This window comes from Hyalella azteca, unplaced genomic scaffold (genome assembly GCF_000764305.2).
Source record: "Hyalella azteca isolate HAZT.00-mixed unplaced genomic scaffold, Hazt_2.0.2 contig3241, whole genome shotgun sequence".
In the NCBI taxonomy this organism is placed as follows: domain Eukaryota; kingdom Metazoa; phylum Arthropoda; class Malacostraca; order Amphipoda; family Hyalellidae; genus Hyalella; species Hyalella azteca.
This window is the reverse complement of record NW_025933493.1, coordinates 179,531-195,402: the sequence shown is the minus strand read 5'-3', so window position 1 is coordinate 195,402 and position 15,872 is coordinate 179,531. Positions and strand designations below refer to the sequence as shown.

Genomic DNA, 15,872 nt, shown 5'->3' with positions numbered 1-15,872 from the left:
TTTAAAAATGATGAAACAACACTCTACAGTTAAAAATAAGAAAAATGTAATAAAAAATATGACATTCATTCATTTATTAACAACTCAAAAAATCATATCCATAACATGAAAAAATATACTCTTGGCTTAAAAAATCTATCACTGACGTGAAGAAAAATATTTCATTGACATAAAAATATATATCCTTGACTTGAAAAATATAGCCTTGCGATTAAAAATTCGTCCATGACATGAAAGAATGTATCCTTGACTAGAAAAAATATATATAGTTGATCAGAAAAAACTTCGTTCCAGTTTCGTCCATAATCCAGATATTATGTGCAGAGAATTCGTGCTTAATCTTGATTTCAGCCAACACCAAAAAAATTCATCAACTTTTGACTCATTTGTGTTTGCTGAAATCAACTTTTGGCAAAGCAAGAGCCAAAAACTCGATAAGGGGTCAAATACGCATAACTAGAAACTAAACCTGATGCCTTGAGGCGGCAAATAAAAAAATCATGCAATATGAAGTGTAATTTGTAATTCAAAAAGCTAGTCATAGTTTTGAAAAGGTCGTTGAGACAAATCTAATGATGTATAACACAAGACTTCACCATGGGCGCTTTGCCCCGTGACACGCGTGGGCCCGTTGCCCGACTAGGTATCATTTCAATTTATATCGTGTCAACCTTTTATTTTAAAAGCTAATAGTCTAAACTTGATCTCAAAATTATCCCTCTAAATATTACTTTCAAAATATAATTCACAGTAATTTCAAAAGCTTCATCAACAGTAATCGAAAACAGTTTTATTTAGCAGAAAAAAAATTTTATCTGGGCTAAAACTGTTATTCACGAATATCTTAATAACGCAAACACTTAGCAAAACGTAAATCCGTACACTTCATCGCAATGAAACTGTCGACCGGCGGTAGAGAACACGGACCAATATCTGCCATACTTAGCGAGAAACCCGCCATGGTCCCGTGACCCGCATTGGGCTCGCTGCCCCATGTTACCCTACAAATTTTCCGATCGATATACAAGCGCAAAAATATTTTTTAATATTAAAAATACGATAGCTAAATTTTTCCGCATTCTTGATGAAATTAGTTTTCTTAAACTGCAAATTTTTCACAAACTTAGTGAGCGTTTCATACCAACAGAGCAAAATTTTTTCGGTTCAATGTCGTCGATTTACGCCGGTTACTCTACTTTTTACTCTACTCTACTTTACTCTACTTTAATACTCTACTTTTTCAAGTATACGTTAAATATACGAAAAATAATCGATTCAACAACTACACCTTAAGTACTGCAATGTTAAAATTTTGAGCTACAATAAGGCAGTCTGTGATAAGTTTAACCACCGTCTCACGAGCCCTTAATTCTTGTCTATGCATCCGCCCATACAAAGTGAGACGACTCGAAAGACAGACCAAACATAGGCGTGGAACCGGAGCACCAGAATCCTGTTTCACAATATCGCGTTTGTCAAAATTATCATTAATTCAAGAGCAAAAGGGAGAGCTCAACAAAACTATATATACACCGGCGGGAAAGGATTGCGCTCTACAACTTAATTGAATTCAAGCCCTATACACGAACAAGCGAATGCAGCGGGCTGAAACGCAGTACACACAGAAAAAAGTTCAGCTGCACCAACAGCAACATTCAGCTGTCCAGAATTTCTTTAGACACAGACAGAGGTGGATAACGTCTTGAGAATCGCACTTAGTCGGCATAAATTAAGCAGCATGATTGATGAAATCAACTTGGTGTGCAGCATGGGAGCCAACCTTTGCATGAATGTGGTTTGCAGCATTATAGAAATCAACTGAGGTGTGCAGCATAATGAGAGCTAACCCTAGCCTCCATGACGTGCACAGCATAATGGAAGCTCAAAAGATATTTGACTCTCAGTTTGAGCTGACCTCAAACAAATTGACATGCATTCGGATTGCGTGATGAAGGCGGTTATTCTGAGCTCTCCCATTAGGATCCGTACGATCACAGTGACGCAATTCTGCAATGGCTGCGTCTTTCACCGAGATTAACAACGGATACTGAGCGACCTTATCCTGCAAATCAATTCTCATGGAGTACAGCTCACAGTTCGAGGTGGTCGGAGGATTTCATGGCCTAGCGCCTGTCAAGTAGTGCGGTAGGTCATTTCTGATCGAGCTCTGAATGGGCAATCACCTCGGTAGGTCTGGTGATCGAGCAAGTGTCTCGTACTTTGGTAAGTCGGATGATTAAGCTGATGATCGCTACCTAAAATAATCTTTTGGTTGGTCGAACTTAGGTCAGTTCACTAAATATGATGATAAAGTTCTTAAGGACTACGCTAAGTCTAATGGGCATAGTATATTGTTCGCGATCGACGGTCGTTTTGTAGCCCGCTACGACCGCTGATTTGGAAGTCTAACCCTGGCCTGCCTTCAGCTAGTGAGCGCGATGGTCGAGCGCTGGTACTTTAATTTGGTAAGTGTGATAAGTGGATGGCCGAGCGCTGGCCTTGTCCCCTAGCAGTGCGATGGTCGAGTAATGGTCTTTTACTTTGGTAGGTGCGATGGTCGAGTTCTGGTATTTTATTCTGGTAAGTGCGATGGTCGAGTTCTGGTCTTTTACTTTGGTAAGTGCGATGGTTGAATTCTGGCCTTTTACTTTGGAAAGTGCGATGGGCGAGTTCTGGTCTTTTACTTTGGTAAGTGCGATGGTTGAATTTTGGCTTTTTACTTTGGTAAGTGCGATGGTCGATTTCTGGTCTTTTACTTTGGTAAGTGCGATGGTCGAGTTCTGGTCTTGAATAAGCGTGATTTTTGGGCTCTTGATTTTTTATTTAGGATTTGCGGTAGCCGAGAGCGAGATCTAACCTGCGCTCTGAACTCCAGTTTCTTCAGTTATTTCACAAATGAGAGTGCTATCATTTTAGAATCATGCCGAAGAGCTCTGGAAATTTATGATGGTTATATGTGAATTGGGAATAATAATTTTTGTCTTCCATTTTTACATTAGTAAGCAGAATAACTATCATCAGACTGCCGGTCGAAAAAAATGGACTAACATGAATTTTCTGTGCGAGCCGTCCTATGTTATTTTTAAAGTTATATAGTTATATAGTTTTACATGCAAGGTGATGCTCTCAACTGACAATGCGGTCAATAAGAAAATAAACGCCGCTAAGATCGAGCGTCAATCTGTCGGTCCAAAATTATTTTAATTTACATGTATTATATGTATTCTAATCTACGAGCATTCTAAGGTTGAGAAGACATAGTTGGAGTTGCTCCATGTTCAATTAGATTGCCAGTTGAAATCTTGATTATTCAGTGAAATGCTCCATATGATTTCATAGTTAATTGGGCGTTTTTGTTCGAAGTTTCAATTTGAAGTGCATAGAAATTCTTACTCATTATCAAGGAGACAAGCTGTGAAAGTTGAGTAAATCTTCAACCGTGGAACTGAATTGACTCGGAGGTTAAAGAACTTTCCTACAACAGACTGTCGTAATTGTCAAGGCTAAAGATGCTTATATTCATAATGATTATAGTGGCGGCCAGTAAAGCTGTTAAATTCCAACTGTCACTATTTGCTGTGCTAAAAGCCTTGTGTATAGACGCTACTGGTCTCGCAAGGACCGATTAACCCTCAAAACAAGGTCAGTATCATGATGATTCGTCGCAGTTTGCATTTGAAAGTTATACTGGCCACAACTACCGTCCTAGTGTACATACATCTAAATAAAAAAATGTTCAGTTACAAATAATTAATAAAACAAAATTCGCATTCACTTTAGCAGATTGAGATTCATTTTAACAGTTTTTAATTATTAAATAATAATAAGGGTGATTATTATAATTGTTTCTAAAGTTGTATCCTGTAAAGATCCCGCAGACTTCATTGCGACTGATGTTGTGTAATAGTGTAAATTAACTAATTGAGTTATAATTTATACAGTTATTGGGTGTTGCGACAGAATAGACGTTGGCTGAGCATTTAACACCTTGTGCGTCGCCTAACATTTCAAGCGTATCAGAAATGGTCATCATCTCTACACAAATTTTTGCCGACCATGTGCGTACAGCGGGTGATCGACCCGTGTTTACGTGTCGATCATGCAGTACAGTGTGAGCAGGGCATGCAAGTGTTTTGTTTACCTTTTAATCTCTGACCATAAATACATTTTGATACCAATCTTTGAAAATCTTATATTAAATTAATTATTTTAGTTGTCTGGACAGCAAAGTTTAGTTGCACACTACATGTAATTTTAACTAATTTACAACCAAAGCCTGGCACAGACTTGCAAGGTGGAGACGTGTCGAGGGGAGCGTTCATCTTCAACGAGTTACCGCGACCTTGCATTGGGTTTTATTAGGGAGAGCGCTCACTTGTTAGAATGCCAAACACGGAGCGGGAGAAACAAAGGGGAAGGCAAATGAAACAAAGTCGTGCCTTTTCAATTTATACTTTAATTATTAATGAAATTATATTGTACAATTTATACTGAAAGATACTGAACTGAAATATACATCCTGCTAAACAGCTTACAACGTTCCTATGCTTAACTGGTTTAGAATTAAGTTGATTGACTTGTATTCAGTAGAAGTCAAATTACCCATAGACTGAGTACGTGCGATACATGCATGTTCGCACTTCAGTGAAAGATTATGATAATTTTGTTTCATTCTGCATAAACCCATGTTAATACGGATTTTGTGCCATTTGCTTAAATTCAGGATAATTACTCATAGTACTAGTTACATTTGTTCAGATTCCTTCAATTATAAGTCAGTACATCTTGCTCAAACCTTTTTTAATCTGATTATGCAATCATTACTTTGTATATAGCTTACAAATTTCCTTGAATGTTTGCCGCTTTACTGCGAGACTGCTCGTACATCTGCGCCTAGCGTAATGCCGGCTCTATATGCGACCCAGCGACGATCATAACCTTATGCTCTGAAGATTGCTTGTAAATCAATACGTTCCGTAGAGTTATTCACACAGATCATTGTAACAAAAAATTAGAAATAAAATGGAAAAAATAAAACTGGTAATAACATGGAAAATTGATTGCAAGTAATCTATTTGCATTGATTTGAAATTGATTGCAGGTAATCTATTCAATGCTTGGCAAGCGGGAAACTAATACCAACATTCCCAAGGTCTCTTCAAATTGTGAGTGGAGTGTACCTCAATATGAGAATACCTGTTAAAACATAATGCTGCAAAATGCGTTGAATTGAAGAGACCACTGAGACAATTATCCATATGTGGGTTTTATTTTAAGCTTGAATCAATGAGTAAATGTTTTTCCTAGCAAACCTCTTAGCATATAATGACCAGCACGGTGACCCAGAGAGCTGTATGCCGAGGCTGCTATGATCACGCTATGGCCCATGCATGTAATTTAGTATTGAGAAAATGGTTTTCAGGGACCATATAAAGGAATGATCAATGGTGTTCGAAAAATATGAAGCCCCTGCATGGAACCTTCTTCACATCTGGAAATAAATAAGTCGATAAAAGTTTAGCCTTAGTTAATATGATAATATGCTAGTCATAATTGCACTCCTTCCAGAAGCACACACGCACTCATTTCTTAGCAGCATCTGCCTTGAAGAGGCTAGCTCAAAATTTAGCAAGTGGTGAGAGTTCTCGGCTAGAAACCAATTTTATCGAGCCAGCAGCTCTGGACTGCAGCTGTTCAAGAAAGGTCAGAGTGATTCATTACCATTTGGCGAAATTCTCTCTCTGTCATTTTTGACCAGCGCAAAGGTCATGCTGTCAAACATGAGAGTCCTGCACGAACGCAAAGGTTGCTGGGATCGCAAAGGCTCGAACCATCGACAAGGTAAGCGAGACCGCCACGGGAAAGCAGAAGTCGGCAACGACTCACCAGCGCAGCCGACCAGTCCAGCGAGCAACCAGCCTTGCAAGGCCGTTCACACTCGCACTCCTCAGCCGACTTTACGGCTCGACTTGGCCACGCTGTTCACTGCTATTGCGATCCTGTCTGCTCAGTCACTTCGATTTGCAAGAGAGCGATTAACAGCTAATTAGCATAAATTTTAAGGATTTGTCTCATAACTCAAGGGAAACTAAAGAACAAATCAACTAAGGGTTAATTTGCAGTTTTTATTGTTTATAGTCAAATCATCATCGGTAGCCATTATTTTCCTAATTTTATACCAAAGAACCTTTATATCGTAATATTGAGGAACTGTAGTATTTGTGTGAATTCTCCAAAATGTATGCGCATACTTTGATTTCAATTGAAGCTTGTTGTTTGAAATAAAATTTGATAATTGTTTGGTAACAAACTTCAAAGTGAACATTTTAAGTGGCGATTGTTAATTAAGGAAAAGGTGAAAAATTTTGGTGGCTTGTTTTTAAGATTACAAATGTAATTTCAAAAATTTTTCATTCTAGTCCACTGAAAAGTAAATCGTCATGCCACCATCCATTTAGTGAACGAACATTGATATTCTCAAATGTTTTCCAACATCAGTTGACGGCACATAAAGTCATTTAATTCTTGTAATTTCATTTATTATTATTATAATATTATAAATTAATTTAATTCTTATGTAACTCATTTAATTCTTATTAGTCAACGCCATGTTTATATCAAGAAAACAAACTGCAGATTTGCATGAAAACCGATTTTTTCTTATGTTTTACAAAGAAATTAAAGCACAAAAGGATTTTTTGAAGTTAAAAAATTTTTTATACTATATATTATTATTTTAACATTTTATAATGAAAACAAAACTTGAAATGGTAAACAAATAGAATACTAGAGGAAAAAAATACCACAAAATGACCGTACACATTTATAGGAAAGCATTACCTAATTCCATTGAAGAAAACTGAACACATGTTTTCTAACACAATCAGATGGAGTAGAGTGAGAGATGGGGTAGAGTGAGAGATGGGGTAGAATGAGAGATGGGGTAGAGTGAGAGATGGGGTAGAGTGAGAGATGGGGTAGAGTGAGAGATGGGGTAGAGTGAGAGATGGGGTAGAGTGAGAGATGGGGTAGAGTGAGAGATGGGGTAGAGTGAGAGATGGGGTAGAGTGAGAGATGGGGTAGAGTGAGAGATGGGGTAGAGTGAGAGATGGGNCCTGTCTCTTATACACATCTAGATGTGTATAAGAGACAGGGGCAATTTTTTTTAAATTGATCTCAAAATCGGCACAAAAACAACGTCTTTCGCGACAGTATTTACATTTTGGGCCCACGGTGACGTCACAGTCGGAACAACAAACGACATCCGCAAAGAGCAGCTGCGCGTGGGTCAACCTTGTATTAATTCAACCATGGATTTGTTGTATGTGCAGTAAATGATTACTATTAAAATAACCATCGAATTGATCACTATAGGTATAGATACTGACCCACACACACATTAACTATTAGGTAAATATTGTCTCCGAATTAAAGAAGAATGAAAAGTAACAATTCACTGATTTTTTTCGGCTCTACTGGTCCCATATTCTGTTCAAATTTTCAACCTCCGAACTTGCAATAGGTAATATAATGTAAGCATTTTATGTGCACTGGGCTTAATATTATGCAATTTACATTTGGTTTTATTATGCCTAATAGAACGCATTCTGTCTGAGCGAGCTGAACTTGGAAGTACGTTGATGTTTAGAACATGAGTATTGAACAACAGAAGGAATTTATTTCACTCATTTCTTATATAGTGTAGGAGGAGAGCTTACCACACAACAGATGACCTTGACCTAGGTAGCAGTTCTGCTGCAAGCTAGTTAGGAAATTTTGTTACTGTGAAAGTTCTGTCAATGGTATTAAAAAAATTCTGTTTTATAATACAGGTAGGTTCTAAAAAACGTCGGACAAATTAGTTTCTATAAAATTATTTATAAAATACTTCTATTTTGAAAGTAATTTCAGGCTCTAGAAGTGCGAACGAGTGCAAGCAGAGTGGCAAGCTGCTCCTAACGAGGCAGCAGCTCTTGGCGTGTTGCCAGAAGCTGGCTTGAAAAAGCTCGAGAGATTTCTGCCAGCGAATTTCTCCACAATGAAGGCTGCCGGAAAGTAGTAAAATGTTTAGCACCCGATCAAAATCTCTAGATCAACAGGAAATAGTCTACGATTTCACTCTCCACTCTCCGTCATTGAGAAACACTATTCTCTCAACTCGTCCCATATACCTAAGCATTTAGTGGTTAACTCGAGGAAACTTCGCTGCATAAACTTTCACTTCAATCCCGATCTCTATTTTATTTAAAACGTTTATAACAAATGAAGAGTTGCACTCTGCCTCGCTGTATGCTGAGTCAACGTCGAACCCATCAATTGAAGATGCCCCATGAAACATTTTAACACAAGTTGAGCGTTGCAATCTGGGCCACAATATAACCGATGCTCGTCTTCTATTCTTACAATTTTTTTATTGAATGGGTTTCATATACTTTACACTAGCAATAAATTCAATAGATCGTCAGCTTCTGTGTTACTGTAAATAACTAAGTTTGATCCCATAAGATTGTGAGTGAATATTTTTAATATTATTTAAATTTATTAACAAATATTAACAAATTCAAGACCAATAATATTAAAATTGTGAATTTTCGTTGTCAAATTTCGGAAGCCTCTTTTATAGAGCGATGTGAATACAATATAACGAGACCTCTAACATATTAGTATCATTTTTTATTCCTATTTTCTTCTGTACTTTGGATGATTAGCTGAAATTGTCATTGATTTGTGCGCTGTGTAGCTTTAAATGCACCAAAGGCTGTGGTCTTAAATGGGACCGACAGTCAAAAGCAACAGCATTAAAAAAATTAAAGCAACATCGGCCCTGCAGAGTATCCTCGGAGTGTCAATAATGGTCGTTTTTTAGGCGGATAATTTATCGGCAAACTTGAGAGGTTAAAAAAGCAATGCAACGAGGTTCAAGTGCTTTATTCCAACATAATTTGGCACTGTTACATAATTATTCACTATCATCCAGCTGGTATTACTCTTAACTCAACTCGAGTGCTCCATCGTAGCGCAAGTTAGACACGAGTTTCTTGATTTTATCAAGGCTTAGCGGAATAGAAGAAATTTCTAGAGGCTACAATTTTTTTCCTTATAGTTGATAAGCAATTTCAACAGTATTGATATCACGATAATGTCAGTCATTTGAAAGCGTATGTGTTCACCGAACACACAAAGTCTCTGTTCTTTAATCAGGAACACCAGGCTTCCTATTGGTTAGTTTAGATTGTAAACAATGGAAACTCAAATCCATTCGACTTGACACTAAAATAGATGAGGCTTTTTTTATAGCAGGTTTCAAAATTATCTACAGGTGACTAAATTACAAAGAAATTTCAATGATTTATATGGAAGTTTTTCGTGCCTATGATGATTTATATGGAAGTTTCGGGGTCCTATGAGTGCGAGTTTAGCATTGACAGACACTGACACTTTTTAGCCAGGCTTGTGTCTAACAGCCTCTTGAGTCAAGGATGAAGAACTGCACCACTAATAATTTATGCAGTGAATCAGTAAGAGCTTTTTGGAGGAAATTTAGCTATTTGTTTCATTGCTACAACATTTTTTGGGCGTCTGCACTGGGCCCACTAATGCGTTTAAAAAAATTAATAAAAGCAAATGTAATAGTGAGTTCGATCAGTGAAAGTATAGTTTGCTCAGTTTAGAACTGTAACCAGTTTATTGGAGTTTAGAACTGTAATTATTTAAGAAACAAGAGTGAAATAAATCTGATGAAAATTCGATAACACTTCAACTAAATAAAGCTTGACCTTCAAATTTCTTTTATTACTTTTTCCAACTGATACTATGCGTTTGAAGCGACACAGTACAGATTGCGTTGGTTGATCGGCTGACGTGATGTGTCCTATAAACCAGGTTCCTTGACGGCACAAAATATAGACAATTAGGAACCTTCTATATTGCTGTCGTCGGCAGTATTGTACCAATTGATATTGTGATGAACAATCTCTTCGTACTTCGCTAACGTAGAACGAAGTCTCGTGTCGCGAGATCATGTCGAGATACGAACCAATCCATGACTATTACTGTATGGTTCACCCAGTCGCACAAACATTTGGTACCAACTTTACACAATAATGTAACTAATAAATTTTTCCATTGTTGGTTCTAAACTATCTTGACAAATTATCTCTCAAGTTTTACAATTTTTGTATATTGTTGCATCTGTACACATCAAGAATACCTAAAATAAATTCGAGACGTCTGGGATAACGTACGACGGGTTGAGAACTTAATTAATAAACATCTTTAAGGGGAGGCCGGTATGCAATATTTAGATCATTGCACTCATTTACGAACGTCTGGTGACTTTCTATGTATGGCCGATGCATTGTTCATACTTACAATTTCACTCAAAATTCCTGACGTTACAAGAACCGTTAACATTATATAGGCGGATTTATTCATCGGCTTAATCAATATAAATATATATATGTTAACATAATGTCTGGAGCAGAATTCGGGACTTCCACTCACTTATATTCACTAAATAGCAAGATTATATACTTCGGCATTACACGTACCAGCAATATAATAAAATAAACATTTCAGGCACAATGAATCATTTTCCTGCGCACCCGACTAAAACTTCCAAACGAGTTTCTATCAATTTTTGCACCTCCCTGATCAATCGCAAAAATATCTGAAATGATAACTTTACAATTGATGAATGATTAAAATTTACGATATAACGATACAGTAAGAAAAATAGAAGAGGTTATAGCTGGCTAAATCGACCAGACCAAAGCATAGCAGCAAGTTCTGTAATTCTCATGTCAATATTATCCTTATTGTTTGTGATGCGTGACCCTGACCAGCAGCTACTCTCACTGCTGCGTCGACGCAGCGTCTTCCATCTGCACGAGGATATTTCATTTATTTTAACCAACACAAATAATGATAAGGGGAAATAATCATGAAATTACTCGAATTTGATTCCATTTTTGAGCTTACATTGCATGCGCGTTGAGGTCAAGAAGAAATAAATAATATTCATTCTGTTTGAAAGATCGTTAAAAATATATGCACATTTTTGAACTAGAGTGAAATTTACAGAGAGAAATGATGATGTTAAATGAGTGAAATGTCAATAGGTAGCTTATTATTAACACTCAATACTCATGAAAGCCTTTCTAATCACCGCTGCTTTAAGAGCACAACATAATTTACAGTTGCTGTCCGCTGGACTGTGCCTCTCTCATGATACGCTGGCCAGACGCCTTCAATTGTAGTCGGATTCAGTCGTAAATATTGACGTGCAATATCAGCGAATAAAGTGGAAGATTCATAGGAAACATTCAATCGTTTATCTCATTCGCGTTTGGAGCGAAATTATCTCACCGGGAAGAAGCTTAGCCTATCGCAGGCTGATGTCAGAGAGCCTTGAGGACGCGGTTCATTGCTGATGGACTCAGTCGAGTCCCCTGATCCTATATTCCTTGGACCGCCATACTTACCCGAATCTTCTGATCCTATAGTCACCTGGACCGCCATACTCACCCGAGTCACTTGCTCCGCCCGACTCAGTCGAGTCCCCTGATCCTGTAGTCACCTGGACCGCCCGACTCAGTCGAGTCCCCTGATCCTGTAGTCACCTGGACCGCCATACTCACCCGAGTCACCCGGCCCTATAGTCACCTGGACCGCCATACTCACCCGAGTCACCCGGCCCTATAGACACCTGGTCCGCCCTACTCAGCCGAGTCACCTGGTCCTATAGTCACCTGGACCGCCACACTCACCCGAGTCACCCGGCCCTATAGACACCTGAACCGCCATACTCACCCGAGTCACCCGGCCCTATAGACACCTGAACCGCCATACTCACCCGAGTCACCCGGCCCTATAGACACCTGGACCGCCATACTCAGCCGAGTCACCTGGTCCAATAGTCACCTGGACCGCCACACTCACCCGAGTCACCTGGCCCTATAGTCACCTGGACCGCCATACTCACCCGAGTCCCCTGATCCTATAGTCACCTGGACCGCCATACTCACCCGAGTCTCCCGGCCCTATAGTCACCTGGACCGCCATACTCACCCGAGTCTCCCGGCCCTATAGTCACCTGGACCGCCATACTCACCCGAGTCTCCCGGCCCTATAGTCACCTGGACCGCCATACTCACCCGAGTCTCCCGGCCCTATAGTCACCTGGACCGCCATACTCAGCCGAGTCACCTGGACCGCCCGACTCAGTCGAGTCACCCGGCCCTATAGTCACCTGGTCCTATAGTCACCAGAACCACCATACTCACCCTGGTGAGCTGCGGTGCCTGGCGCTTGCCGAAGCGTAGTCTCATGCCGGGGTGCGAGCGGCTGCCGTCACGTCGCGCTCTCGCGTCGCCCGCGGCCGCCCCGACGTCGTCCTCCTGCACTGCGTCGTCGAACTCACCCACCAGCTGTACATGGTCAAATAATTCCATTACTTTAATTATTCATAATATTATTATTTTCCTCGAAACGCTTTCCGAGAGTCACAAACGCATGTAATTATAAATTATTTGTTTGATCTGTTGATGCTTGATTTTCAAACAAGGATAATAGGGAAAGACAGGCGATCCATATCTTAGAATTTTATAGACCTTCTTCGTCTGTGCCATTTGGTGCTGTTTAAAAGATGTTCAATTATTAAATCGATGTATTAAAGCTAGTTTTGGTTTGAAAGATATTTTTTTACGCAAAAAGCCCAGTGGAGAAATTTTACTTCTAGCAGTAACAAAATATACATGGATTATTTCAATGGTATCAGTGCTGCTGATAGACAGATTTAAACCCAATAGCACTTCAACTATTGTCAAGCTGGTAACTGCATTAGAAAAAATAATAAATCAGCATTTTTATGTTTCAAAATATTAAGACATTAAGAGGCTGGCTTACCGCGGTCAGCAGCCCTACAGGCGATACTATCTGCTATGGGATTCTTCACTAGATTGGTTCGCTCTAAGTTCACTCGTTATTGAAGTAACAATATACTTAACTTCTTATTCTAACAGTCTAACTTCCTTCTTAGAAATACTACTTCAGCTATTTATTTTTGTACATGAGTTGCAAGAAGAATTGGTCAAGCTTTATTTCACAACAATTTCAAAAAAGTGAATTTTACGCTTTGCCCTTCAAACCGTGTGCTAGTATTGGCCCCGGCCATTTTTCACAAGTGTGCAATACTGTTTTTTAACATTGATTGGGACAGCAGGCATTTCACCACAAGCCTCCTTGTCGTGCGGTATTCATGGCCGAAAATATGATAAAAGGAATAAGCCCAGTCAGGCATTGTAAGTCCCGTAGAGTTACGCCAGCTTAGCTCACGAGCAGCGCGTAGCAGATGTCCTGCCTTCCCAGTCTCAATGCCTTCTCAGTCATGCCAATAAATCTGTCGCTGCTTGAACTCACCACACGTGGAGAGAGGTGGGTGGTGGTGTAACATCTTTGTGTTTGCAGGAATAATCGCTTTCAATCCTGCAGGTTTTTTTCTGTTTATACGCACAGTATTTACTGCACCGAATAGTGAATTTACTGCACCAGAAAAAAATGCAGCGCCATTCCAAGCGGTCGTGTTAAGAAGAAAACTGGCGTCAAAGTCATGAGTGGCCTCTGGCTTTAAAACTTAACTACGCTCCTTACGGGACTGGCCTAACGGAGCAATCCACCCAATATGTCCCTTAACAGTATCTTAAGAATATTCTGAGAAGAAACCTTTGAAAATAACATGCCAAATGCTGCTTTATTCGAGGAAACTGGTATTAGATAATTCTCATAGGCAGGAAATGGGACATCACCAATTTCAGCTGTGCCTCAATTTTACAGACCAAAATTTGCCAGCAGTACAAGAGTTTGACATTTAACCAGAACTCTTGCATCACTACTGACTAACCCAAACAGCTCACTAAGCCCAGTAGCAGGTGTACAGTATAGTACAATATAGTCCAGCCCATGTAAATTTCGAACTGATGAATTTACTGCCAAACATTCTTAATAAGGGGCTTTAGCCTCATAATGTCAGTCTATTAAAACGCCAATGGGTAAAGCTCAAACTCACTTAACTGAACATTCAACTAAGACGACACTTCTAATTATGGTTAAATGAGAAAAATGGAATATGATACAAACGTTGCAGCTCTGTTCACGCCGCTTGAAAACAGATTTTAAACCAAAACATTTAGAGGTAGTTTTTTGTAAAGGAACACCTATAAATGTTCAATTTCAATAATAATAAAGAAGGTTTAACTCCATAATTTTCAATTAAGTTTTAATTATCAAGCATTGTTGCAGTATCACAATCGGAAGAAATAAGTAATAAAATTGCGAGCAATTTTCAAATTGTCCCACCATAAAACGAGCATATACTATATACTCTGCTATATTATAAACGGTCACAAATTGTCTAAAAACTTCTGTAAAAAAATGTAAATTGTCATTTAAAAAGATATTGCACTGCACTATGAATATAGCCCAATTACCCCTCATCATTAGTGATTTGCGCCTTATTACACTGAATAAGGCATGAAAAGACTTCATTTCAAATATTCTACTGTTTCGCAGTTCAATAAAACTATACATGATATCGCCGGGATAAATCTCCTATTTTGTATGCACGGTGGAAAAATTAAGGCTCTCGTAAAACTGGTTCATTCCGGCGGTATTTCCGCTGAATAAAACATCACTTGCCTTTATTGAACGAAGAAAAATCGGTCATCTCCAGTAGGAGGAATGGCGACGAGACCTTTAGTAACATTCGCGTAGATCTTGCCTAGCTTAATAGTTACTTGAAGCACCTTGATGAAATTCCTTACTTCATTATGTGTAATATGCACATAATTTCGAGGAAAATATTTTAGATTTATATTTTCATCGCATTCCTCAGCCCCGAATTATTTTCTGGATAGATGCCATGTCCAGCGAAGAATTTGTCAATCGAAAGGTGAGAGCGCATTTCAACACAAAAGAATTCTTCATAAAATGGTAGCCTTCATTTAATTATTTGAATATTCAATTAACCTCAAATGAGTTTTTTAGTTCCCAAAAAATTGTCGAAGTATTTCTTTTTTCGAGGCAGAACTGATTGTATGCGAGCCTGCTTTCATTTACGCGCCTTACGCGCCATCCTGCTACCTGATGGCTGTCCTCAGGCTCTCAATGATGAACTGGCTGACAAACCAGCATCGTACTCAGCACTGCCAATCTTGTCAACGCTATTCGTGCACAAGAACACTAATTGTGGACATTGTGGAGAACAATGAGCGTTCAAAATGCATATATGAAAGCATAATATATGCGTTGAAAATATTTAACTTTTGTAGAGAAGAATCATATTTGCCTTGAAGAGCAAATTTATTAAAAAAACTGAATTCTAAAACCTTGATTACTTTTCATGGCTTTATAGGTGATCATGTACTATTTAGCGTGTTAATGATACTGAAATGAAAACTTTCGTCTACAACGTTATCTTGTTCCGAGTTTCCTCTCGTCAATTATTTTCGTCGCAGGACTTCACGTAGCCTTCGTTCAACAAACAGGGAGAGTTTGAAAAATATTTAAATTGAGGTTTGTTGCAATAGCAATGAAAGGATGATCTCTGATAACCTCTAATTTCTCATTCTAATAAACCAGAAATGTTAGCGATCTTGGAAATCAAAACTCATTCGGCTTGTATCGCGAAAACATTGCTTCATCTCGGCAACTTCTGTATTTAATGAGTCGTTCGTTATTGGGCTTTCCTGTGAATACGAAACATTGAACTTTACAAAAAAGTTAATTATCGGAGACATTTGAGGCTCTTACCTGCGTTCACCGCCCTAACGACGAGCAAAATTTTCAATCCTAAAATAAATCTAAAGCATCAAAAC

The 15,872-nt window shown here is 38.7% G+C and overlaps 1 protein-coding gene across 1 annotated transcript in view; it reads right to left on the bottom strand.

Annotated features, from left to right (window-relative positions):
* Window positions 1-8,913: 8,913 nt before the first annotated feature.
* LOC108677643 overlaps window positions 8,914-15,872 on the bottom strand; it is a 44,236-nt gene continuing 37,277 nt past the window's right edge. Inside the window, exons 4-5 of the mRNA XM_018165894.1 lie at window positions 12,285-12,428; window positions 8,914-10,883 (exon numbers count right to left, since the gene is read on the bottom strand). Coding sequence (XP_018021383.1) covers window positions 10,854-10,883; window positions 12,285-12,428 — 174 coding nt within the window. The 3' untranslated portion in view covers window positions 8,914-10,853. The remainder of the gene's footprint in view (window positions 10,884-12,284; window positions 12,429-15,872) is intronic.